Below are 25,693 nucleotides of genomic sequence, written 5' to 3'. Positions count from 1 at the left end.
AATAATATTACCAATACCTTATAAATATAAACTGTTGGATGCATGCATGTCTTAACTGGCATTTATGCTCGGCATACTACTGAATGAAAGAGCAAGACATGTAAATGAGAAACAAGGCGAGTAGATTACAAATAAACTTGCTCACCATTTGAAGGAAAGGATACATTATCTGGTTTACTAGGCAGCTAGTATGATGAGTTTCTAAAATTTTCATTTTGTCATTCAGGGCAAAGGGGCAGAGGGTAGAGGAAGGGCTGCTAGAATTCAAAGAAGGCTTCTTCTGGTAAATGTTGAGAGACAGATTATGCAATATCACATTGGCTTGGAGCAAGGAATGGTAAACTGCTGAACTATCCTTTTGCTGCTAAATATTTTAACTGAGAAAACAGCTGTATCGATGCATTTTCCATTATGAAAAGAATTGAGAATTTATTGGATATAAGTTTTGCTGCATTTGGTATACTATTGAGAATATAACTCTGAAATACACAACCATGTGTTTGCGAAATTTATTAGAAGTTTTTTGTTTCTCTCTATGTTCATTGCGGAGTACTATTTAAACAAACTGTTGCTCTAGCTACCCCTTGGATCAAACGACATTATTGCATGCCTGGACAACCTACAGCAGCAGCATCTAGCTTAAGAGATCTTGGCAACTCTCTCTCTTTCAAGTTATTAGATGGAAAAATAGCAATAGTTGTGGCGTTTATGAAGTGGGCTGTATGGTATGTTATACAGCGTCTTATTCTTATAACCTTTTACTGTTAAGACACACAATGTCCTTGAAATGGAGCTTTTTTTGGCTCTTTTCCGTCACTGTCTTTTTTATTTCTCATATGCACCACTACCAGTACATTTGCCAACTTTGTGCTTCACGTCTCATTGTGAAAGCAACAATGAAGCGAAAATTACAGCTCAGATTTTATTGCAGTAAGTTATCACTAAAGACCATGATAGTTTGTGTAATTGCTCTCTAGTTAAGTGAAACCCAGCTCAAACTTGTTAATGAATGCAAGAAAATTTACATTTTGAGAGAGCTTGGTTAATTTTTGGTGCACATCAGGGGAATAAATATTGATGTCATTTATCCTTCGACCTTTTTTTTGTTCTTGCGTAGGATAAGGATTCTCAATGGATGTATGGACTTGTGATATATACATTGTATCGCCTTTATACGGCTGTTGAGAGACATGCCAGGGCCACTGGAGAATGGACCTCGTACGTATAAATTTTAGAAGTTCTGCTTAAGTATTTTGGAAAATTTAACAGGGTCTTGATTAGCAACCAGTTTGATTTATTTGTGAACCATGTTACTTTCCTAATAGTTTGCTCATCTGTGCTTTATCAAATTTATAAACACTTGGGGAAGCTGATTGTCTGAATTCCAGTCTGAGACAGGACATTTTAGATCTAGGGAAGCCTGGATTGCAGAAGGTTGACAAACTTACAATCACCTCACACATGGTACAAGTATATGACTGTCTTCTTCCTTCACCAAAGCGACTGTTATGATGGGTTGCTGTCTTTGTGTTTTTCTATTCAGCTTTGATTTTGATCCAGATGGTAAATTATCATGCAGAAAAGCAGAATTCTTCATTTTTTTTTTCTTCCACACGAAGTGCTGATATATTCTCTTTTCTTTTGATTGGTTTTTCTTCAATTTGCAGTATACATTTCAGATTAAAGGGCAAGATTTTTGTCACTCAATTTTGAAATTGCAGCACATATATTCATCAGCTTCACCAGATATTTTGTTGGTCTTGTTGGTAGCACCATGTTGCTCCTTGTATATAGGCGGACGACTGAATCAGCAGGTAGAATTGACCGAAGCATGGCACAAGTAGACTTTTTTGTGTGATCAGGGCAGCATGGAACATGAGCAGCTTGAGCCTATCAGTTCAACCAGAGTCAGCATTACATGGACATTTCCATTTAGTTGTGAACAGAGGTTGGAGTATGATTGATCTCATGCCTTTGTTCTGTGGTCAACGAATTAAACATTGTTTCTTGGACTTTAAACTTGTTTGTTTCTTTGGATATATTTCTTATTTGTTTTATCTTCGTATATTGTTTGAGATGAATAATTTGAAAACCTAACTTTTTAAACAACAGTACTTTGATGTTGAAGTGATACAGGCAATATTGTAATGAGTTGTTAGTTCCACTAAGGTTGTGTTTGTTGTTTAACTGCCGATCTTAAATTGGCAGTAATCTGAGATCCCTAAAATTTTAAAACCATAGATTTAAGGTCAGACCTTCTTCTCTTTGCTCGACCTTAAATTCATGGTTTTTAACATGTAGCATGGGTTTTAAATTCATTTAAACTGAGGATCTCTCAAAACACAGTTTTTTATGCAGCCTCGAATTTTAGATTTGAATCCGCTTAAATTTGAATATGTACTTGGTTAGAATATTTTAAATAAGTATAAAATATTTTAAACGTATATGGGCTTCGTTCCTGTAGACCGACATTACTACACTGCTTCTCATCACAACTATGCATTGGAAGCACCAACATCGTCATTAAACAAATAAAAATTCCGAAACTTCAGCCCGAAAAGGGAACCCAATATCCTAACCATTGATGTATGTTTCTAGCAAGTTTCACTGAAAACAACTAAATGTTCACTGAGGAGGCTTTCATCCTCTCCTTTCTTAGTCCCTGTTTCACCAAATATAGAAGAAGCATAAGAGAGAAGGTGGCCAGGTGATGGTTGAGACAAAATCAAGCAAAGGCTGATCTCTCTCAAAATGGAAAAAATGAACATAAAAATATGAAGACATGACCAAGAGCATACTCTCAACGGCATTAGGAACCTTCTCTTACTTACCCCGCGTCTCAAACCCCATAAACAGACACCAGGATGCAAAAACGACCTCCCACCCCAATACTTCAAACCCTCCTTATTCATTTAATTACATACTTATGAATATAGTTAATCAAATGAGTCTCTGTAGGTATAGTTCAAAGTTAATCTTATTAGTCAAACTATTAGTAGAACAAACACATTTGCACCTCTACCTAATTCATGGTTCTGAAGCCGTTGCCCTGGAAGTGAACATAGTTGCATCCCAAGCTGATGTTCTGAAATTCTTGCTGTTTACGGGGAGAAGTCACTCCCAACAAGTGAACTATATGTAATCTGGCTGTATTCTTAACAGCAGCTGTACACTTTTTAATTATATTTACAAAAATTATGTATTTTTTAAAATAATCTAACTGTTGTCTAACCTCAGCTGCACCCAACTACCATAAAGAATGTCAAACAACAAAAGCATCAAGTTTGGGACTGGTTCCACTAGGATCGTTCTTTTGACATTTTCTTGTTGCCCCTTACCAACGTGCTGATGGTAAATACAAATATGTTTCGGTAAGGAAAGAAATTGCCAAAAATATTTATAAATTCTTGGAATTTTTTAAAAGAAATACTTCATATGTAGGTCAATAGCTTTTTCTTGGATAACAAAAAAAAAAAAAGATTTTTTCAATTTTTTCACGTAACTGCTCACATGGAAGGCCTATTTAACAAACAAATGGGAACTACATAACCATAGCTCAAATAACAAAATTAATGAGACGTTATATATATATATATATATATAATTCATAGTCACAAATAACGTCTTGGAGTTTTAAACGGTGAGATTTTTCTTGGGTACAATACGGTGGGCTTGAAAAATACTGCAAAAATGGCATTTAAAAAAAAATTAAAAAACTAAAAATGGGAAAAAATAAAATAAGTGAGAAAATAATAACACAAACATTAAAAGGTAAGTAGATTTGCAACAAATAAAAAATAGAAAATGAAAAAAAAAACTGTTTGGCATTAAAAAAAACTAAAAAAAGAAATAAAAGTGAAAGCGCGAAAAAAACACGTTAAAAAAGCGTTAAAAACACGTTAACTTTTGAACGAGTAACAAAGATAGGCTCATCTTTGCATGTCCAATCTTACCCTACATGAATTTGGAACTTTCAAATGAATACCTTTTATGCTTACGAATGTACATCTTTCTTATATCAACAAAATTTAGACACCTTTTGATTTATTCATGGAATTTTCCAATTGCCTTTGTTGTCTGCATATAGGAAGTATCCTTTTTCCTTCCTCTATTGTCTAAAGATCAATCTGAATTAGCTCAAACGAAAGTCTTCCAAAATATTGATGTGTTGCTGAAAGGAATCTGTATCCTTTCCAGCTTGTTATTTCCTTTCATTAATCCACTGTTTCTGTGTTGAAAGGTCTGTCCCATGAATTGATGTGTTGCTGAAAGGAAGATAAGATGAATGTACGTTTCCAATGGATGTGCTGGTAGGTTGGTTGATTACATGGTGACCATGTCATTTCCAAGTCATGAACTTTTATCGAAAAAGAAAATTTCCTTTTTAATCATGTGGCCATTACTATATGCATTTAGTTGTTTATGAAGACTTGTATCAAACCCTTGTAAGTGGCTTGTATCTAATGAATTGAAAACTTAAGCTTCAAAGTTTAGGTCATATGTATCTGTTAAAGAGAGAAAGAAAAGATACGGAGAGTATTTTTTTGGTTTGTATGTTTTTTGTATATTTTTATCATGTCTTTCTTTCATCGAACATGGATTTTAGGTTGTTTGTATTTGTAAAGAGAGAAAGGGCAAGAGAGTGAGCAAAAAAGCAAGCGAGAGCATATTTTTATTAGCTTACATGCTTTTTATATATTTTATCAAATACTTTCTTTCATTATATGTGATGTTTATGCCATTTATATGGGTAGAGAGAGAAAAAAAGGGAGTTAGAGATGAGAGAATATTTTTTTAACATGCTTCATTAGGCTTTTTTTTTTATAGTATTTAGTTTTTTAGGTCGTTCACACTTTTACAAAGAAAGAGCATGAGATAGTATTTTTATTGGCTTGGATATTTTTTACATATTTTATTAGGTATTTTCTTTCATTATATGTTGATTGTAGGCCTCTCATATGCGTAGAGAGGAAAAGAGAATGGGATAGAAAATATTTTTATTGGCTTATTTCTTTAATGTTTTATTGATTTTTTTTTCATAATATGAGAATTTTAGGTAGTTCATTTGTATAGAGAGAGAAAAGAAAGTATTTTATTAGTTCATATGTTTTTTATATGTTTTGTATGTGTTTTATTTCATATATAGATGTTTGATGGTTTGTATATGGAGAGAGAGAGATGCAAGCTATGTGTTAAATATGTCAGTCCAATGATTCAAATAAATGTTGGATAAGAAATTGAATATGATTAAGTAAACAAATGCCAAACAAAATTACACATTCTCTATACAGACAAGAACTCCAGTTCTTAAAATGCATGTTACAAAGGACATCTTGTTCCAAGAGCACTTGTTCCTGCAACTAAACAGGATCTTTGTTGTTTTTGGATGTGTGTGACTTTGTAAAACTCCCAACTTCCTGTTGGGAGTGAGTTTTAGTATTGTTCAAATATTTTTCTCTCTTTACTAAGAGAGGAAGTCTCTCTTTCTCTCTCTCTCCCCCCACAGCAACAGAACACCCCAAAAACACTTTTTTCTCTCTTTTTCCCTTTCTGGTACATGCATTTTGCTATTTGAGTAGTTGAAAACTCAAGGTAATGAAGGCCAAGGGTTTTTTTAAATCGATGAGTGCGAATTATGCAACACAACACAAAGCAGGGTCTTTGATTCTTAGCAGGTAATAAAAGGGTTGTGCCTCCACGAGGACGAAATTTGAGAATAGCTATGCCTTCTCCTTCCCCAATGTCTTGCTAACATCATACCTATATCTTATTCAAGGCTCCCCGCAAGCCATTTGCCCCAAAAGATTCTAAACTTCGCAGCGAATTTGGTGATCCACCAGAAGCAAATAGTTTATACGAACAAAATACCGTTCGTGCTGCAGGTTGCTCGTTCTATTCTCTATGAGATCTCACTTGATTAAGGATCAAACAGAAATAAACTAAAACGAAGGTCTTAAAGGCAAGCACGGATAGTATTTGATCCCAACTCATCTTCAAAACAAAGGGTAAGCTCTGCACGGCAGGAGAGAGGTGGGGGTGGGGGGATCGTGTCTACTTGCCATGCTAAGATTGTCATAGCAACATGTCTATATATTGTGTGTGTGTGTGAGGGCTAAATCAGCTGGACCTAGCCCATTGCCATACCGTCCAGCCCCAGAGTGTTTTCCCACAAGTGGCAAGTCAGACCATCATCCTCCAAACAACCGTAGCATCTAGATTCTAGATGAGCCGGTCGGGTCTGGCCAGTAATTCCCGACCAATTACTTGCAGCAGGAGCAAATGATCCCACCATGTCAGTAGATAGTGGTCAGGATTCAATTCATCATGTCGGTAGATAATGGTCAGAATTCAAACTCAAGGTTGACCAAATCATGCTTCCCCAGGTGAAGGATCCTTGGGATTCAAGGGGCCTTCAACTGAATTTTATAGGATTGTGCACCCCAAAGATTTCTTCATTTTGAAGGGGGAAAGAAACAAACAAGTTTAAAGTCCAAGAAACAATGTTTAATTCGTTGACCACAGAACAAAGGCATGAGATCAATCATACTCCAACCTCTGTTCACAACTAAATGGAAATGTGCATGTAATGCTGACTCTGGTTGAACTGACAGGCTCATGCTGCTCATGTTCCATGCTGCCCTGATCACACAAAAAAGTCTACTTGTGCCATGCTTCGGTCAATTCTACCTGCTGATTCAGTCTGCCGCCTATATACAAGGAGCAACATGGTGCTACCAACAAGACCAACAAAATATCTGGTGAAGCTGATGAATATATGTGCTGCAATTTCAAAATTGAGTGACAAAAATCTTGCCCTTTAATCTGAAATGTATACTGCAAATTGAAGAAAAACCAATCAAAAGAAAAGAGAATATATCAGCACTTCGTGTGGAAGAAAAAAAAATGAAGAATTCTGCTTTTCTGCATGAAAATTTACCATCTGGATCAAAATCAAAGCTGAATAGAAAAACACAAAGACAGCAACCCATCATAACAGTCGCTTTGGTGAAGGAAGAAGACAGTCATATACTTGTACCATGTGTGAGGTGATTGTAAGTTTGTCAACCTTCTGCAATCCAGGCTTCCCTAGATCTAAAATGTCCTGTCTCAGACTGGAATTCAGACAATCAGCTTCCCCAAGTGTTTATAAATTTGATAAAGCACAGATGAGCAAACTATTAGGAAAGTAACATGGTTCACAAATAAATCAAACTGGTTGCTAATCAAGACCCTGTTAAATTTTCCAAAATACTTAAGCAGAACTTCTAAATTTATACGTACGAGGTCCATTCTCCAGTGGCCCTGGCATGTCTCTCAACAGCCCTATAAAGGCGATCCAATGTATATATCACAAGTCCATACATCCATTGAGAATCCTTATCCTACGCAAGAACAAAAAAAAAAGTCGAAGGATAAATGACGTCAATATTTATTCCCCTGATGTGCACCAAAAATTAACCAAGCTCTCTCAAAATGTAAATTTTCTTGCATTCATTAACAAGTTTGAGCTGCGTTTCATTTAACTAGAGAGCAATTACACAAACTATCATGGTCTTTAGTGATAACTTACTGCAATAAAATCTGAGCTGTAATTTTCGTTTCATTGTTGCTTTCACAATGAGACGTGAAGCACAAAGTTGGCAAATGTACTGGTAGTGGTGCATATGAGAAATAAAAAAGACTGACGGAAAAGAGCCAAAAAAAGCTCCATTTCAAGGACATTGTGCGTCTTAACAGTAAAAGGTTATAAGAATAAGATGCTGTATAACATACCATACAGCCAACACTTCATAAACGCCACAACTATTCCTATTTTTCCATCTAATAACTTGAAAGAGAGAGAGTTGCCAAGATCTCTTAAGCTAGATGCTGCTGCTGTAGGTTGTCCAGGCATGCAATAATGTCGTTTGATCCAAGAAGTAGCTAGAGCAACAGTTTGTTTAAATAGTACTCCGCAATGAACATAGAGAGAAACAAAAAACTTCTAATAAATTTCACAAACACATGGTTGTGTATTTCAGGGTTATATTCTCAATAGTATACCAAATGCAGCAAAACTTATATCCAATAAATTCTCAATTCTTTTCATAATGGAAAATGCATCGATACAGCTGTTTTCTCAGTTAAAATATTTAGCAGCAAAAGGATAGTTCAGCAGTTTACCATTCCTTGCTCCAAGCAAATGTGATATTGCATAATCTGTCTCTCAACATTTACCAGAAGAAGCCTTCTTTGAATTCTAGCAACCCTTCCTCTACCCTCTGCCCCTTTGCCCTGAATGACAAAATGAAAATTTTAGAAACTCATCATACTAGCTGCCTAGTAAACCAGATAATGTATCCTTTCCTTCAAATGGTGAGCAAGTTTATTTGTAATCTACTCGCCTTGTTTCTCATTTACATGTCTTGCTCTTTCATTCAGAAGTATGCCGAGCATAAATGCCAGTTAAGACATGCATGCGTCCAACAGTTTATATTTATAAGGTATTAGTAATATTATTTCACGTTCCTCGACAATTTTATTTTTATGGATAGTCACTGAGAAGACCAGACCAGACCAGACCACATTGTTAACTACAATTGCCACTGAATATGTTTACATCTGTTGCCACTAAGAATCATATAAATACCAACTTTCCAGATATACCACCACTACATCAATTCAGACATTTTAGGACTGCAAATTATTGGTTCGTGCCAGTTGAGCAGAAGATGTACGTTCCCTATTATTGGGTAACAAGATTGCCAGGAATGTACAACCAATCTGTGTAAGTATATCTCTATATATTTCATATGCATATAAAATTTGTTTATCCTCTTACCTGGGTGCATAAACTTCTTAGTAATCCACATTTGTTCAAATTGCAAATAAAAGAATTTACAGTTGCATTAAAAGAAATGCCAATTACATGCCATCTTTAAGGAAAAAGAATCAATATGATATGGAGCATGCAATTTGACACACTATGGCATGTAGACATAATTATCTTATAATGTTTGTATGTTTGAGTTTACTCATGTTATTAAAAATATATGTCCCTACATCCTAGTATCCAGAAACCTTGTATATAAGTCTGATATCAATGTTAAAACCCCATTTGATGCCTATTCCTTGTGATGTAGTTTGCTTATAAACAACTTCCTCTACATTTTAAGTAAATTTGGCACCAACGTTTACTCACCTGAGTGAACCAAGGGCGCACTAGCATGACCAAAATGAGCACAAGAAAGAAAGCCGGCAAAGCGGCGAGAATGGCAAAATTTATTTCATTGGCTCTAAGAATTTGGTTCAACTCGAGCATTGCCCTGTTTAGATAAGAAGTGTCAAGAAATAGCAAAATCATTTCATTTCTTAATGAACTACATACATAAAGAATTATAAAAAATTATCACTCGGCCTTACGTTTCAATATCCAGCTTTAGCTTCTGAATCTGCAAAGGAAAAAAAAAAGGTTGAAGGATCAGAGTATGTATACGAGTGTAAAACATGCTTCCAAGCAGTGTAGTACAACCTGGTGACTCGGGACTCAACTCATCCATTCTTCACACATGACTCGGCTGGTCAACTTGGTGACTTAGGCCGAGTTTTGTTAACCATTCTTTTTAAAACAAAAACAATTTGTAACTTGTAATTAAACACAAAAAATTTGTAAAATGACTTGAATACATGTATAACTCACAAATAAGGCAACCTAACATCAAGTAATGACTAAGTTATATTTTCTCATTTGATAACAAGAAATTGGACGAGCAAGCTGCCGCTCCTACTCTTATAATTGCATATTGTTCAAAAAAAAATTGTGTAGCAAGAATCAATATATCAATGCAAAACAATTCAATAAAAATCATGCTCAGATCAAATACAACCATCTAGAGGTTAAAAAACTCAAAATACATGTTCATATTATGTAAAAGTAAAATTAAAAATCCAAAAACAAAGAGTCCAATGTCCTAAAAATTGAAATAAATACACCATACATGAAGTTAAGCCTAATTAGCTTTAACTTTTCATTTGTAATATGCAAATTTAATAAATGACCAATAACTCTAAATCATATTTCAACAAGTTAGAAGATCTGCGTCAAGTAAGAAATTAAGTAGTTGGTAAACAAACCACCTTGTTAATTACAAAATACAAAGTTTATCAGTCAACTGCACCAAGTCAAACGAGTTTCGGCCGTGTCAAACCAAGTTTTGGCAGAGCCATGGCTGAGTTAGGCTGAGTCACGACCGAGTCATGCTGAGTTTCATAAAAAAAATGAGACCCCCAAACAGGTTGACCAGGTAGAGGGCCAAGTCACGCCGAGTCAACAGAGTCAAGAAGTTGACTCAGTGAGTTTTTAAACACTACTTTCAAGTCCAACTACACAAAGAAAGAAGTGCACCTGAATCAACATAGCACGAGCAAGTTCTCCACCCAAAAGATTTTGAATTGGATGTGTGAGCTCCTTTTCATACCTGAACCACATTCCTAGTTATTAAACCTTGACTGATTAACAAGTTAGCCTATATTTCTAGCAAAATATCATATACCAGTCCAAAACATTTGTCATAAATATCACTGTTTTCTTTAAAAAAATCACACTAAAAATGGAAAAAATGAGGAAAATGAAGAAAAAAAAAAATCATGATAGTTTGAAAAGAAATTCAAAGCAAGAATATCATATTTTTTGCAAGTACTTCATGTTTGTTTAGATATATTATCTTCTCATATATTTCAGATTTTTAATGTTTCAGTTAATGTTCTAAATAAATGTTTTGAACATGAATCAATGTTTTTGTAAAAGAAATGGTAGAGACTCATACGATCTACAGTTTTTTCTATTCTTTTTTATATTTTTAATTTTGTGAATTCTCAAGAATTTTCCAAGAAAAACAATTTCCCATCAATATCCAAAAAAATATGTAAAACAATGTTCATGATATCTTCAGAAATCGTTTATACCTGCTCATTACAATTTCTAGGAGTTCTTGGTCAGATGCATCTGGTGGAAATATTTGACCTTTTGTTTGCTCACTGAAAGCTAATAACATCCTGCAAGACAGCCAGCAAAGTCATTGAGAGAGCAGTGCATTTTTTGTTTGTAGTTACATGTATGGTTGTTTGTAATATGCACGTATATCATGCCTCAAAATAGACATAGAAGAAGTTTCTAGTCAATCTAAAGTTGTTGAGAGATACATATACTTCTAAAGAAATACCATCTCTTGAATATTTACAAACATATATTTAAACAATTTTAAATACATTTTCAATGGAGAAATATACAAGCATATAGCTCCAATGCACAGTCAAAACATAGAACAGAAGTGGAACATCACAAATTGAGAGAAGTTCCTGAGTTTGTAAGAAGAACCTTAAAAACTACTTAACCAAGTGTATTCATATATTAAGTCAGCAACACAGTTTTCCTTATCAATAGTGACTCCAGATCAGCACCTATTTTCTCTGTGTTCCATCATTTATCTACTTCGTAATCCAACATGTAGCAAAATATTACTTTTGTAACTCCTGAGGCAGCATCAAATATGTAGAACCATAATGTAGTTGACATTCTGTTGGATAATCTCTATAAGCAATAGCCAATAGGTAGAATAAAAAATCACAAATAACAGATAGGCCACTGTTAGCAATTATTCAAGGCAACCAAGCACTGTATGAGCTAGGAAAAAGTGAAAAGGAAATGTTGAGAAGATATATGAATTCATTGTTACAAATGTTCAAAGCTAAAGAAAAGTAGCAGATTTTTCCTATTTAATGCAGAATGTTGAATTGCTTGTGTACTCTCAAACTTTCAACATCAATGGAAATGTAACAGTGATAAGAAGAATAGTCACGTTATATGTATGACAAATCCACATTGGATCTCAGCCATGACTGTAATTCTAGGTGAAATGGCACAACCAAGCATCATATCACTTTTTCGCACCAGTAACTCTCCATTGAAGGAAAATATAACACAATGAAACCTTACTGCTCATACATAATAGATTTATCCTATAGGGGCTGGAAATTGCATTATCAGGTACTTGGAAGTTGGAATAACTTAGATAGATCAAAAGCAGCTTAAATGGGCATTCACTCCATCTCATTAACATAGTTTCTCATGGTCGTAAACTTAGATCACCAATGACCAAACAACCAAATACAAGCTCCACCATGAATGTCATAGGTGTGAAATTCAATGAATGAAAATGCTCCTCCTCTTCCAAGTTCACCTTCAATCAAAAGTCAAATGAATGGGGTTTGCTGCAATTACACTAATTTTTTCAAACCAAAACACGCTTATCTAGATAATTTAATGATTTAATGTGGAGTTTAGGACACACTTCAATAAATTATACTTAAAGCACATGCAGGCTAAGTCCCAGAAAGAACAGTGTCAGTGGTAGCACAGAATGCGGTTAATATGCATACAATGTGGTCAGCTGCACCAAGTCGTATTAGTCCATTTTGGACGGGCACCTCACCCATGGATGCGGTAAAACCACGTCCAGGTCCAAGTTGAACCTCTTTTCTGTCTTGAAAAAATCAAAAATTAAAAAAAACAGGTTTGGGGGTTCAATCGAATCCATTTCATGTGATTGAACCCCTCAACCCCCCAGCCTGCTCTGTGCACTCTCGCCTTACTCCCTCCCATGCATAGCTCTCTTCAGCAACTGGCGATCTCCCCTCCCATGCACAGCTCCTTTCTGTGCATCCATCGATTTTCCCTTTGGCGATTTTTTCTTTCAATGTGCTCCACCAATTTGCCACATAATTTGTGATTCAGTTTGGAACATCTTTGTATGAGTAGATGTGGCCTTAGTAACTAAACTAGTGGGAAAAATAGACATCCATGCCTGACTGCATATATTGCTATGGTTAACATGTAGCACTACTATATAATATCCACTTCCATTAACTCATCTAGAATGAAAAATAGGCAAAGCATCCCAGTGCATTCCTAAAGGTGGGTTTGTTGCACCAGCATGTGGTATCGATTTCCAGCTTACGCTCAAGTAGGACGTGGGTTTTGTCAACAATAGGCCACAAAGTCAAAGGAACCTAGTTAATGAGATGGGTCATGTGAGGAATATGCTTCATATGCTCATCTAGGTTAGCAGGAGGCTAACCAAATTAGAGAACAAACTCTAAGGTCTGTTACTGTATATGCCTATAAACAACATGACCTGAAAGCAACACATCTTCCATTGGGCTAGCGTACCAAAACCTGGCAATGCCAAGGCACCACATGTTGGACAAACATGGGCATCCAATCAAAATTACACATGCATACAAGAATTAAAACATTTCTAAATTGTTGCAAACAGCAACATAATCAGTTATTTCTAGATATAACAAGGCTGACAGAATCTGAAACTTGAAGTACTATATGCTTAGACTTGAAGCATGACCACTTAATGTGGTTAAAAGAAATAGAAAATAAATTGGAATCTATAGAAAAAAAAATTCTTATGTTAACTAAATCATTGGTGTAATTTGACCACAAAACAAAAGCAGTAAAGCTTGTTTCAAATTTCTCCTTTTTCCTTAATAAATAGAAACATGAATTTATGAGGATGTTCAAACTTTCTTGTTTTGATTTATAAAAATAGTAAACATCTAAATAACTTAATTTCACAGTAAAAGGAAGATGATAGATTGATAGTGTATGGTGAGCTGGTGATGATACAAGTTGTAGCAGTGGGGTCATAGATGTAGCAATGGTGATGATGAAATCCATGAAGTGATTAAGTGGTCACAATGTAGTATCATTGATGATGGTGACCTAGGCAGTAGGAATGAAGTTGTGATGGCAGAAATACTAGTGATGGTAGTACTAGTGACGAAGCAGCAGGAGAAGTGGCTGAAATGGTGGTGGTAACAGCTATGGTAAGCTTGCGAATAAGTGAAAAGAAACGAAATACATTCATAGTTGGATCAACTATAAATATTGCATCTAAAATCGTTGATCACATCCAATTTCTACAGCTCTTGAGAAAGCACGTGATGGAGATAAACTGGTGGTAACAGTGGCAAAAGAATTACTGACACTCTAGATGTAGTTGAATAAAAAGTAAACAAAAAAAGTAGCTTTATATTTATGAAATGAGTTGTTTTCATTTGGTCACAAATATTCATTTCAATAAACAAAATTGAAAGCATCAAAACAGTGAAACAAACAAAATGTTATTTATGAAACCACGTAAATTAAAAGGGTTGTCTATAAGCACATCCTGATAAGGTGTAAATAATTCCGACATTTTTCTAGAAAGAAAAAATTAAAAACAAGAGGCCGCCTTCTATTCAGATAGTTCTTTGACTTCTTTCTGTTCAAACCTAAAGGGAATATCAGACACCAAAGCAGCTAAGTGTTAATCCTAATGAACATCATCATCAACTAATATATATACAACTTAGGAGAATTTATCTATAGAACAAAATATTATCAAGCAGAAAATAACATGAAATTTTTTTAACGAGTGACTACTAGCTCTATTAGGTGCTTTGGTATCACATAACCCATGACTTGCACATATAGTGACACGCTCATGACAAGATCATGCTAACCTCCTCAATGATAATAAAGTGGAACATCCAAGAGACTGGAGAAGAATGTTTTTAAAATAGCAATGTGCAGACCACAAGAATTGAGAAAGATAACACATCAACCAGGCTTAAAAACCATACACAAAAATTTGACAGCTAGTCCGAACGAGGATTTCCTACAGGCTACAGCTTACAACAATACTGTTCGGACTGGTTTAAATGCGCTAGATTGATGCATCTTTCCTATTACAACATGACAATGAATTAGCAAAAATGGAGCAGGTTCAGTATCCAGAAGACCAAAGTACACATGAAATATAAGATCACCCCACCTATGAAGAGAATTTGCAGTTAGTTGCACTTCCTCAAGCTCCATTACACCTTTGTGCCGCCTCCTGAATGTTTCAAAAAGTTCATCTCTGATGGACAGAAGCTGCCAATTAATAGACTTAATGTGAGTAACACAACAGTGACAACCTGAATTTAGTTATGTGAAATTAGTTAATCACATGGAAAAAGTAACAAAAAAATGTTCAAACAAGTGTACTATAATCAAGTCTTTTTTTTCCATACTGCATTAACAAACACCAGCTTGTCTGGGAGAAAAGTGGTATCAATAACCATGTTAAGCTTGTACCTAGTAATTGCACGACAGCAATTTTTCTAACAAAGACACAATTCATATTCAAAAGGCAAAGGATGTTAATACAAAGCATTTTCTGGAAAGGCATGAACTCTTGGTCATAGAATAATACTCATCTGGAGTGGACAAGTCACAACACAAGATGAATATGAGCTCATAATCCTGATTTCCTTGACCATTCAATCCAAAGTTTTTAAGTCTAAAAATAGGGCATCAATTTTTCATAGCAAGTTTGTCTGGTCAGAAGTATTAAATGCAGAAATAATAATGAAAAAAAAAATTGATGAATCATGAATGTTCATCATGTGTGATGAATTTTTTATACAGAACACATTTGTCATGATTCTTCCTGATTTTTTATGAATTAAAAAAATTACAATACGCTTATGATACATTACAATACAATACAATACGATATACAGGTCGGCCTGACCAGTATACGATACGCAATACAATATGCCTTTTACAAGATTGGTTAAAGCAATAGTTCTCTACAAGAAAAAATTAACAAATTATCAAAAGCTTCAACAGATCAGTGCAGCTTCCCATATTCACGCAAGTCCTATAAGACCCATATAAGAACCTTCAAACTCATTCTCTACTGGCAAACTTATGAGAAGGCCATAACACAGAGAAAAGGAACATAGAAAACATACTGGCATCTCCACATGATCCTTCCAAAATGCAAGAGTTGACTCCTTTGCTTCACGAATCCAATTATCAATATCAGAACTTCCTGTCAAACTGCTATGTCTTAACAGCCATGCTGAACATAAGGACAACCCAACAGCTCCACATGTATACCGAAACCAATATAAGGTCATTTTACTTGGCTTCTGTTGTCTCGAAATCTTCACAAAAAATTAAAAGCTAAAGTTCAGGCCATGAGTCAAAATATAAGCAATAAAAAGACCTAAAATTTGTCTAAAAGATAACAAGAAGGGCTGAGATACAAAGTATGCTCATTAACATGCATATGATGCAATTTAGCCAATGGCTCACTACAAAAGAGTGTTTCAGAATGACCTCCAAAGATAATCTTCCTCCAACTGATATCCATATAGGGCAGATCAAGATGGTATAATTTAAAGATTAGTGTTTCACCTTGAGTTTCACATGCCCTTACACAATATTAGCATTGATTAGGTGAACTTTTTGAAGACCATACATACAGTGAAAGGGATAAAGCATCTGAAAATGGAAGACTAACAGATGCAATGTAAACTCTTCCTCTGTATTTTAATTTCATACAGCTCAATACTGAGCCTCTTTCTACAAATATCACATAATGGCATCCCAAAAATTCCATGCAAACCATGCTGACCACCAATCCATACGAAGTCAATGAAGGGAGATGAGCAATAGTTTAATAGATAGCAAGCAGGTAAAATTGAACATAGTCCATCAGTTAGATAGCAAGTGCTGCTAAGGAGCACAACATTTGAAGCTCTTGAAAATCTATATCTGAATCAATACTAAGCAGTCTTAGGTAGGCAGATACCAAAGAGGACAAATTTGGAACTAATCAAAATATATAGATCTTTTCTTGTAAAGATAGTTGTAACTTTAATTCGTGATTAGTAAGAAATATCATGTCACTTGTTATGTCCATTTCTGGAACTGCTCTGCTTCATTGACTTCATATAACATGCTATTCAAATACTCACACCATCACGAAAATTATCATAAATAAAAACAAGATCATTGTTAACATGCTTCAAAACAAGTATTACACATGAATGCTCTACACATAGAGAATGCCTATAAATCATAATGCATAACATTACACTTTAGCACCTGAGCATTCATATGAGAAACTCGTCTCCAAACAACAGAAGCAAAAATAGAAAACAGCATAATATCATCATCATACTAATGAGTGTGGGCACTATTTGATGGCTCTATACAGATGGAAACAAAATAGCCATCTAAAGGGAGGCCATCTATATTTTTTTCTTTTCAACAAAAGAGAACTTCTCAGTGGATTTTCTTAGAGCGGGAACTGATGACTTACAAATTGGGACAAGTAGGCAACAAGCCGTTGAAGATTTAAACGTGTCATATTAGTAGCAACTTGTAATTCAATGTCTGTCCATTGGGATTTCTCCTGTAAAACATCAGGCAGTCTAATAAACTTCAGAGCAAGTGCACTGCCATCAACCCTCTCCGTGTTTGTTAGAGAATATGTCTGCACCAGAGAAAAACAAAATTATGCATCCATAAAAAAAAAATCACCCATCATAATGTGATAAACTATGCATCCATACAAAAACTCACCCATCACAATGTGATAAAAATTATTCATTTTCTTTTCCCAAATGACCTCCATAATTTAGAATATTTCAGTCAATTCATATCAGAAACCATAAAACTTTTACCAAGACCTTTTCATCGCCAGGTAGGGAAACAATAAACTGCTGCAAATCTGCAAAAAGATTATTGATGGAAACTAGCAATAATGGCAACGACCTCTCCAAATCCTTCGTCATTGCTTCCCCAAGCAAGTCAATTTCCATGTAAAACTACAAAAAAAAAAAAAGACTTAACATAATGAATCACATGTTCATTGTTCACACAACTAATGCATATGTAATAAAGAAATTGTTGAACCAGAAACAAATTATGCTAAAGAAAATGCAAGATTGCTCGGATCAGCCACTAGTGAATGCAGAGTGAAACAACCGGAAAACATATGTAAATTGCAAAGAATGTTAGGATATGTTATAATGTGAACACTTTCTCAGATAAGACAAACCTGTGCCAGAAAACCGGCCAAGCAATGCTGCAGATGCGTTAGAACAGAAATTCTTTCACAAAAACTAGCAGACGCTGATAGAGAAAGACGTTTTATAGTAGATCCCTCTGTCAAAAACCCACGTATCAGATGAATTGTTTCTTCAGCGAAAGCCCAAGGGCCCCTCTCGAAGACCATGAAGTATGCTTTGCGAGCATCCGTCCTCTGAAAGAAAAGAGAAATTATAATCATCAACATAAAGGCCTACGAACAAACTAACCCAAACTATGCCACAAAAAAAGGGACAGGAGTCGGCGAAGAAACAGGGAAACAAGAAGCAAGAAATAAAGTGTTAAAGAAAAGCACCTCAGCAAATGATTGCCAAAAACATAAACTCTTTTGAATGCAATGCAAGTATGAAAGAATATGCTCCTGGATTTCCTCCAAAAGTTCCAAGGCTTTGCTTGTTTGTGCGAAAATCCTGCAGAAACCATCGTTTGAGAACAAGAAACCTTCAAGATAGTCAGGAAATCCTATTTCAAATCATCATTACGGTAGCAAATCCAAAATTCCACCAAAAGATATATATGTTGTACTCATCCTTATTCTCCGATATCGCACTTCGTATCTAAATTGAACATCGAACAAAACTAGGAAAACATTTCAGTATGCAACAGTTAGCAGTTCAAATAATCTAGAGAGTAGCTTCATAGTTTCCCAGGAGCAGTTCAAATAATCTAGAGAGTAGCTTCATGGTTTCCCAGGAGTGATCAAGAATCATAAAGAAATTGGAGAAGAAACCGCAACTTCGACCTGAATAGAATGAAATGGACTAACAGACCAAGCTCCAAAGCCTAGAACCCCACGATCCAAACGACATGCAATCAAGAAAGAATCAAGAAACAAAGAATTCAAATTCAAAGCCAAGAAATGAAAGAAAAGCTGGAGAAAGAAGTTCACGTGAGCGTTTCGAGCGATCTTGACGGCAACGGGAGAGGAAGTCCAGGCTTCTTGGTCCGGCGCGATCGCCTCAGGCCGTGCAGTTGCTGGATCACGGCGAACAGCCTCGAATCGGAGGACGGGAGGAACCCGTAGATCCTAGCGACGGCGCTCCTGGCGTAGTTGGAGACAAGATTCTTGACCGAATTCTTGCCGCTGGAGTGAATATCCGGCGAGGACGCCATGGGTCCCGGTAGGAGAGAGTCACCGATTTCACAAACTGAGAGTGGAGGGACACTGAGTGCTGCAACGACAACGAGAATAGAGATTTGAATTTAGGGCAATACTTAAAGGCCGTGTGACCCCGGGTCTTCGCGGGTCATTACGAATTGGAGTTGAGTCAAGTAGTTCTGGCATCTAGTCGGCATTGACGTGATGAAGGCCGTTTCTTGGCGGCATTAACAACAAAGTTTTTTATCCGGTTTGTCTTCTTCGTGCTTTTATATAATCACTAAAGTTATAGTTAATCGTATGAGAGGTATTCTTGCTATAATAATTGGTGATGATAACGCCATTCATGAGAAAATCGTATAGTCCATGAGATGAGAACCGCCTCGACAAAAGGTTGTGGAAGTTATATTCTTTTGAAATTAGATTTGTCTTAGGCATGTGATTGTGTAAAGCGGGACTTTATTTGTTTATCCCTGTTAAAATTGGGCTTCTGCAACGCATGCTGAAATGTATATCCATTGCAAGCTTAACATTGCTTATCAATGGTAGGGAGGGGACCTCTTTTCGTAATGGCAACGGTCTTCAACAAGGTGACTCCTGGTCACCCTATCTTTTTATCATTGTTGTTGAGATGTTATCAAGAAGATTAACAACAATCCTGTGTGTTTATGACTTTCCCTAAATCTGCTGGATAATTTTTTTTGTTTTTTGATGATATTATCCTTACGCATGAAGCTCATCTTCCATCTATAAGGCATATACAAATTATTCTTGATTAGTTGAAATCAAAAGCTGGCCTTATTGTAAACCCTCATCAATTTTTTGGTTGTCATGTTTTAAAGTTAAAGATAGACCTGCTAATCAAATTTTGTGTTTGTTATAGTGGTAGAAAGCTGGTCTTCCTCTTCAGTATCCTGCCTTACTCCTATTTACGGGGAATCTTCTGGTGGGATATTTTGGTCAGCTCAAAAGGAAATCATTAAAATTTTTATATATCACCATTTTATCCCTCTTAAATAAGATTTTAAAATGTTTTCTCCGAAAAGATTGCAGACGTAGGGACCGAGAATCACATATAGCAAATCATATTACGTAGGTATTAGATATGAGTACTCATATCACTCATGTTGCCTCATTTTTGTACAATTTTGTAGAACACCTATAGAAATCCTAAGAATTATTTTACCCAAGATCAATCAGGGTTATTTCCATTTTTATAAATCACCAGAAACTTTTAAAACAAGTTTACCAGCTTAAGTTTGGCTAGAAATGATCAAGTAAGGGCTCATTTCCTTTGTTTTTCATCCTTTCTGACTATCAGAATGCTTGTAGACTTGACTAAACTCATAATAGGATCCCCTTCGTGTTAGCAGAGTATTTCCAGCTCTATTTTTAGTTTTCATATCTAAATTCTGATGATAGAGCAACCATTTTTAAGAAGTCGTACCTCATTTCCTTAATTTCTACAGGTCTTATTTGAGTGCCTGATTCAAGTGAGTGAGTCTACAATCTACATTGAGCTGGGATCATATTCTTTAGTGTTCAAACGAGTATTCTTGCCCTCATTTTAAACAATTCTATCCCAAAACGGATGCATATCCCTGAAGGGACTCAAATTTATCATTTGGGCAAGATCCTTCAACTTATGTTGTGCATTTCATAAGTAACCAATTTCTCAATATCCATGTGATATACAAGTTCAAAGCCTTTTAGTAAAGGTTACTAGTGACCATTCATGTTACCTTTGTTCCTGCCTAGCTACCAATTTTCATGGAAGGGAGAGAACTAATCCATTGACACAAATAGTTCATGGGCGAAAATCGAGTTATTTGGGTCCTGGGGGATTGACAGGACGAACTGCTAGTTTTCGTATACGAGATATCCATCCTAGTCACTATGGGCGTATTTGCCCAATTGATACGTCCGAGGGAATCAATGTTGGACTTATTGGGTCCTTAGCTATTCATGCAAGGGTTGGTGATTGGGGGTCTATAGAGACCCCATTTTATGAAATATCTGAGAGATCAAAAGAAGAACAGATGGTTTATTTATCCCCGAGTAGAGATGAATACTATATGGTGGCGGCGGGAAATTCTTTGGCGTTGACTCGGGGTATTCAGGAAGAAGAAGTTGGTCCAGCTCGATACCGTCAAGAATTCTTGACTATTGCATGGGAACAGATTCATCTTCGAAATATTTATCCCTTCCAATATTTTTCTATTGGAGCTTCTCTCATTCCTTTTATCGAGCATAATGATGCGAATCAGGCTTTAATGAGTTCTAATATGCTTTCACTAGATCAAAATCAGCCAGGGCATTCAAATCTAGAGAAGTCGATGGCTAGGTTAATGGTGCAGAAGGTTGTTCACCTGGGAAGTTATTCATTTTGATGTACTTTTGTAGCATAAACTTTTCTTGAGATCAACTACATCTTATGATGTTGAAACTAAAAGTTCATGAAGAGGTTTCCTCTTGATTGAGCTATATGTGAATACTCAAAAAATTTTCCCATTGAAAAATAATCGTTTTAACAATGCCTTACTTATTTTAATACTTTCAAACTCTTCTCCAACTAGTTTGATCTATGACCCTATAATAGTCTCATACCTTGCCAATTTACCCCATTATGGCTAAACATTATCTCAGACCTAGGAAAACCATAGTCCCTTAAGTTAGCTCTAGGCACTTTTACCATTTTACACCTAAACCCAAAAGAACCCTAGAGATCCCATTTATGGTTGGGAGCAATCATTTCTTGTTTATATAAGCTCGTACATGCTCAAACGAGCTCATTAAAGCCTAACTGAGCCAATAAATTACAAACATTTACACGTCAAAAGTAATGCACAATTACTAACCTCCATAAAAATACATAGTTACAAATATTACTTGTCGTTAGCCGATCTGCATGCACAACTAGCTAACCTGACATGGCATCACAAGGAAAGCATTTGCTTTATCAAAATTGGAAAGTAAATTGACTGGTCTGAAAAATAAATAATTACCTATTCCCCCTCTTGCATACATATCTTTTAAAATTGCTCCACTCCTATGCAAAACATTGCATGTTGGGTTTCCACAAGTTGTTGTATGTAATCACCAATGGTTTCAAAAGTTTTGTTGAGGCTCTCACTCTTTTGTTTCCCCTTGTACTGTTAGAAGTTTCTCCCTGAGTAGGAGCATGACTATCCGTTGGTGAAATAGGTAAGTGAGAATCAATCTCATATTATTCATCCACAATTATCTGTACATTATCTAGTGGCCTACTATCTACTGCACTCCTACTATCACCCCATGCAGTGGAAGTTCCCAAGTTTCCATTGCATGCTCATAGTACGTTCATATTGCTGACAATTTTTATTTCTTTCTATTTAAGTACTTTTTTTATGTACTCTTTCTACACATTATCATCTTTTTGTATCATTTTTTTATTTGGGTCCCACCCAAACCCTGCAGCATTGAGCATCCCTTTCATCACTTGCAAGTTGGATTTTGCTCTTTTAAGATTGTTTCAAATTTTCTCTAATATGAATAGTGGTCCATGTGCTTCAATCAATTTTCATTCAGCCTCTTTCATAGTTGTTTCTTTTAGCGTGCTAATGTCCTCATTCGAGGAATCCTAGTTTGCTCTAATATCATGTCACATTAAAACTGTACTTGATCTGTATTCCACTATAGTTTGTCGTGATGGCTACTTATCTATTTTTAACAAATATGAGCACAAGAAGATCAAGCAATGTAGTTACATGATATAAGTTTAAACAATTGACTTGTCATACGAATAAACAAAATATGCAACAACAATATAACAAGCCAAAGCCATATATAATTCTTCAAGTATTGTGCGCAAGAAACACATGACAAATGCATAAAGAGTAAGAGAGAGAGAGAGAGAGAAGGATGCATTATGGTTTATATACTTATATTTAGTACTCAAGATTAGATGGGGGAATTCACATGTCGATGTTCAGTTGGGAGCTTCATTCTGCAAGATTGATGAGTACTAGTAAAACTCCTCCTGCATGGAGGCCCCATCTAGGATAGACCTACCCAGTAGCACTAATAAGAAGGTTGTACAATATGATGTGCATGCCAATTATTATTCAATTAAAAATAAAAACTTCACACCACTAAAGGCAGAGCATCGCATCAAGAAGTTGAAAAAACACGACGCCTGTTTTCCTGAACTATGAAAAATAGTGGACCCCAGGTGAAAAATTCCGTCCGTTTATTCCACCAAACAAACGTTTGATTTTCACAATAATAAGGCCATTAATTCAAGTCACAGTTTGTAATTTCATACATATAATGTTGGTCATCCCTTTATGCTCTGGAACCATATTTTGTGGCCACTTGAGGGGGTCTTTCCTACAGCTCCACCACCATAGAAAATGGTGCAAATTTCATCTCCAGGCACCCAATTTGTCAACATCATTTGTCCCGTAGAATGCTCTATGGTGACCCTGACCCACTTTATCTTGAAGAGCAAGAAAAAAAGTTTACAAAGTCGTACATAAAATTATACGCCCCAAGAGCCTTTAGGTGAAATAAACTACGAACGTTATCTAGTTCGTTATCAGAGGTGACACAAGTTTCAGCTTCATATTGACTTGCTTATTATATTCTAAACAGATTGTAGCCTAAATTAGAATCAGATTGATTTTGGAACTGATTTTATTGTATCCCATATTTTTTTAAAGAGTTTATACAAATAAAGTTTTTACATACATAATTTTTGTATCTAAAAGATATAAAATGAGAGAAAAACTCCTCTGCAAGCTTGTAAAATGATTTTTAGAAGGCAAAGGAATCTGAGTTACACATTCATGAGGTAGAGTATAGAAAATAAATGAAAATTATTAGAAAAAATAAAATCTGATAACAGAAAGTTTGAAAATGGGGTCTATATAAATATACTCATGAGAAGCAGTGAGTTGTCTCATAATCCCTTTGTGGCGGCACTAGATGCCAAATGCCATTCATTTCGACACAAGGCCATACCACAACCAAATTAAGCAATCAGGTAGAACTTAGTCACAGAAAACACGTTTTTTTCGAAAAAAACTTGAAAAAACCCGATAAATTAAATGACCATTTAAAACTAAAAAAAAATGTTTTTTTGAAAAAAATGTTAAAAACAAAAAAGCATGTTTTTAACCTGTTTTTAACGCTTTTTTTCACGTTCCTTCACTTTTTCACTTTTTTTCTTTTTTTTTTCAGTTTTTTTAATACCAAAAAGTTTTTTTTTATTTTTATTTGTTGTAAATTTACTTATCTTTCGATGTTTGTGTTATTAGTTTCTCACTTATTTTATTTTTTCTTCACTTTTATTTTTTTAATTTTTTTAAAAATTTACCATATTTTTCCCCTATTTTTTCCTTTTTTTTCCAAACTCGTCGTACTATACCCTAGAAAAAAACCTCACTGTTTAGAACTCAGATACGTTATTTGTGACTATGATTAGAAGGAGCAAAATCATTAGTGAAATTTGTGAAATTAAGAAAACGGGAAACATGTTCTTTCGTGGTTTCCTAACTTGGGAATAATAACAAAAAGAAAAAAATGAATATATGAACTCTATTATGCCTGCAAATAATTGCATTCATATCATTGCTTTGTTTTTTCCCTTACAACTTTGGCCTCAAACGGCTGGTTTCTGCCTTTTCAGCAAATGATTTTGTGTAATGAAAAAGGCGTTGTCTTTAGATCGTTGTGCATATTCTGAATGAGTGAGATGATTACTACTGAACAAGAAAGCTGAAGGCCCGATCAGTAGCTAGCAGCCTGAGCTGGATTATCACAAAATATACTTCAAAGTTGCGAAATTTATTTGTAGAACTGATGAGTCGAGCTTGAGCTGTCCCATTTTAAATGAAGCATCAATTTGATACAGAAAAGTTACTTTTGTGGTTAACAGGAAGACCATTGATATCTAATTTCAACTACTGCAATTCATATGTTTAAACGATTGTCATCATTCTGCAGATCTCATGTCTGCAGATGGAATCGAACAGTGAATGAGATCTCAAATAACTTGATCCCTGAACTGGAACTGGAGTTGCAGAGATGTTCTTGCACATGGGTGCATATCCCTCAAAGCATTTCACCTACTTCCACGTACATAAATACAACATGCTGGAAAGAAGTGAACAAACTACTTTACTTCAAACAGGGACTTCAAACAAGGTAGCTGAACGACTTGCCAATTAAATGGCTCTTTACAAACCATTCTATAGAACGAGAAGAGTTCAATCACCAAGGACTCTTCAGAAAAACAGGAATATGCTACTTCAGTCTAGACAACAATGTTTCATCAGCATCACACTCAAACAAATAAGACATTATTATAGGCACTAGAACTTGATAAAACTTCACCTTCAAAATGCAATGCTCAGAAAAAAACCATCTTTCTGTTTAGCCTTCAAAAATATAAAGGCTTGATTAATGTCATCATCGTGAAAGCATGAGACACAAGCAAAGGTTTTGACAAAACTACCAACATGGATTATCTAACATGTTGTACATAGTCTCTCGTTTTGAGTGAGCCAGCAAGGCTTTCTTCAAGTTAAGCTCGTCATTTTCAATCAAGAGTGGCAGCATCTGAACTGTGGTTA

General features: G+C 35.4%; 1 protein-coding gene across 2 annotated transcripts; it reads right to left on the bottom strand.

Annotated features, from left to right (window-relative positions):
- Window positions 1–6,360: 6,360 nt before the first annotated feature.
- Window positions 6,361–19,208, bottom strand: LOC116261483 (protein DGS1, mitochondrial). Of its 2 annotated transcripts, none has more exons than XM_050079764.1 (15): window positions 18,870–19,208; window positions 18,276–18,390; window positions 17,931–18,134; window positions 17,554–17,697; window positions 17,190–17,363; window positions 15,832–16,026; window positions 14,865–14,965; window positions 10,945–11,034; window positions 10,385–10,457; window positions 9,403–9,431; window positions 9,182–9,305; window positions 8,164–8,274; window positions 7,282–7,382; window positions 6,938–7,112; window positions 6,361–6,834 (listed from the first exon to the last, which is right to left on the bottom strand). In XM_050079764.1, the coding sequence occupies exons 1-14, from the start codon at window positions 19,091–19,093 to the stop codon at window positions 6,989–6,991; spliced, it is 1,809 nt and encodes a 602-aa protein (XP_049935721.1). In that variant the 5' UTR covers window positions 19,094–19,208; the 3' UTR covers window positions 6,361–6,834; window positions 6,938–6,988. The 2 variants fall into 2 exon arrangements, with proteins under 2 accessions (XP_049935721.1, XP_049935722.1); XM_050079765.1 differs by having other exon boundaries at window positions 17,560–17,697; window positions 18,870–19,205.
- Window positions 19,209–25,693: the final 6,485 nt, after the last annotated feature.

The sequence above is a fragment of the Nymphaea colorata genome, chromosome 9 (genome assembly GCF_008831285.2).
Source record: "Nymphaea colorata isolate Beijing-Zhang1983 chromosome 9, ASM883128v2, whole genome shotgun sequence".
Classification (NCBI taxonomy): Eukaryota; Viridiplantae; Streptophyta; class Magnoliopsida; order Nymphaeales; family Nymphaeaceae; genus Nymphaea; species Nymphaea colorata.
This window is presented reverse-complemented; position numbering and strand designations above follow the sequence as displayed.

Excerpts from the sequence above, each read along its gene's own strand:
- LOC116261483 (XM_050079764.1), bottom strand. The coding sequence starts at position 19,093 with ATGGCGTCCTCGCCGGATATTCACTCCAGCGGCAAGAATTCGGTCAAG. Across the intron at positions 16,027-17,189 it reads TTGCCTACTTGTCCCAATTT|ATTTCGAGACAACAGAAGCC; the intron begins GTAAGTCATCAG and ends TTTTTTGTGAAG. Across the intron at positions 8,275-9,181 it reads TGCGCCCTTGGTTCACTCAG|GGCAAAGGGGCAGAGGGTAG; the intron begins GTGAGTAAACGT and ends TTTGTCATTCAG.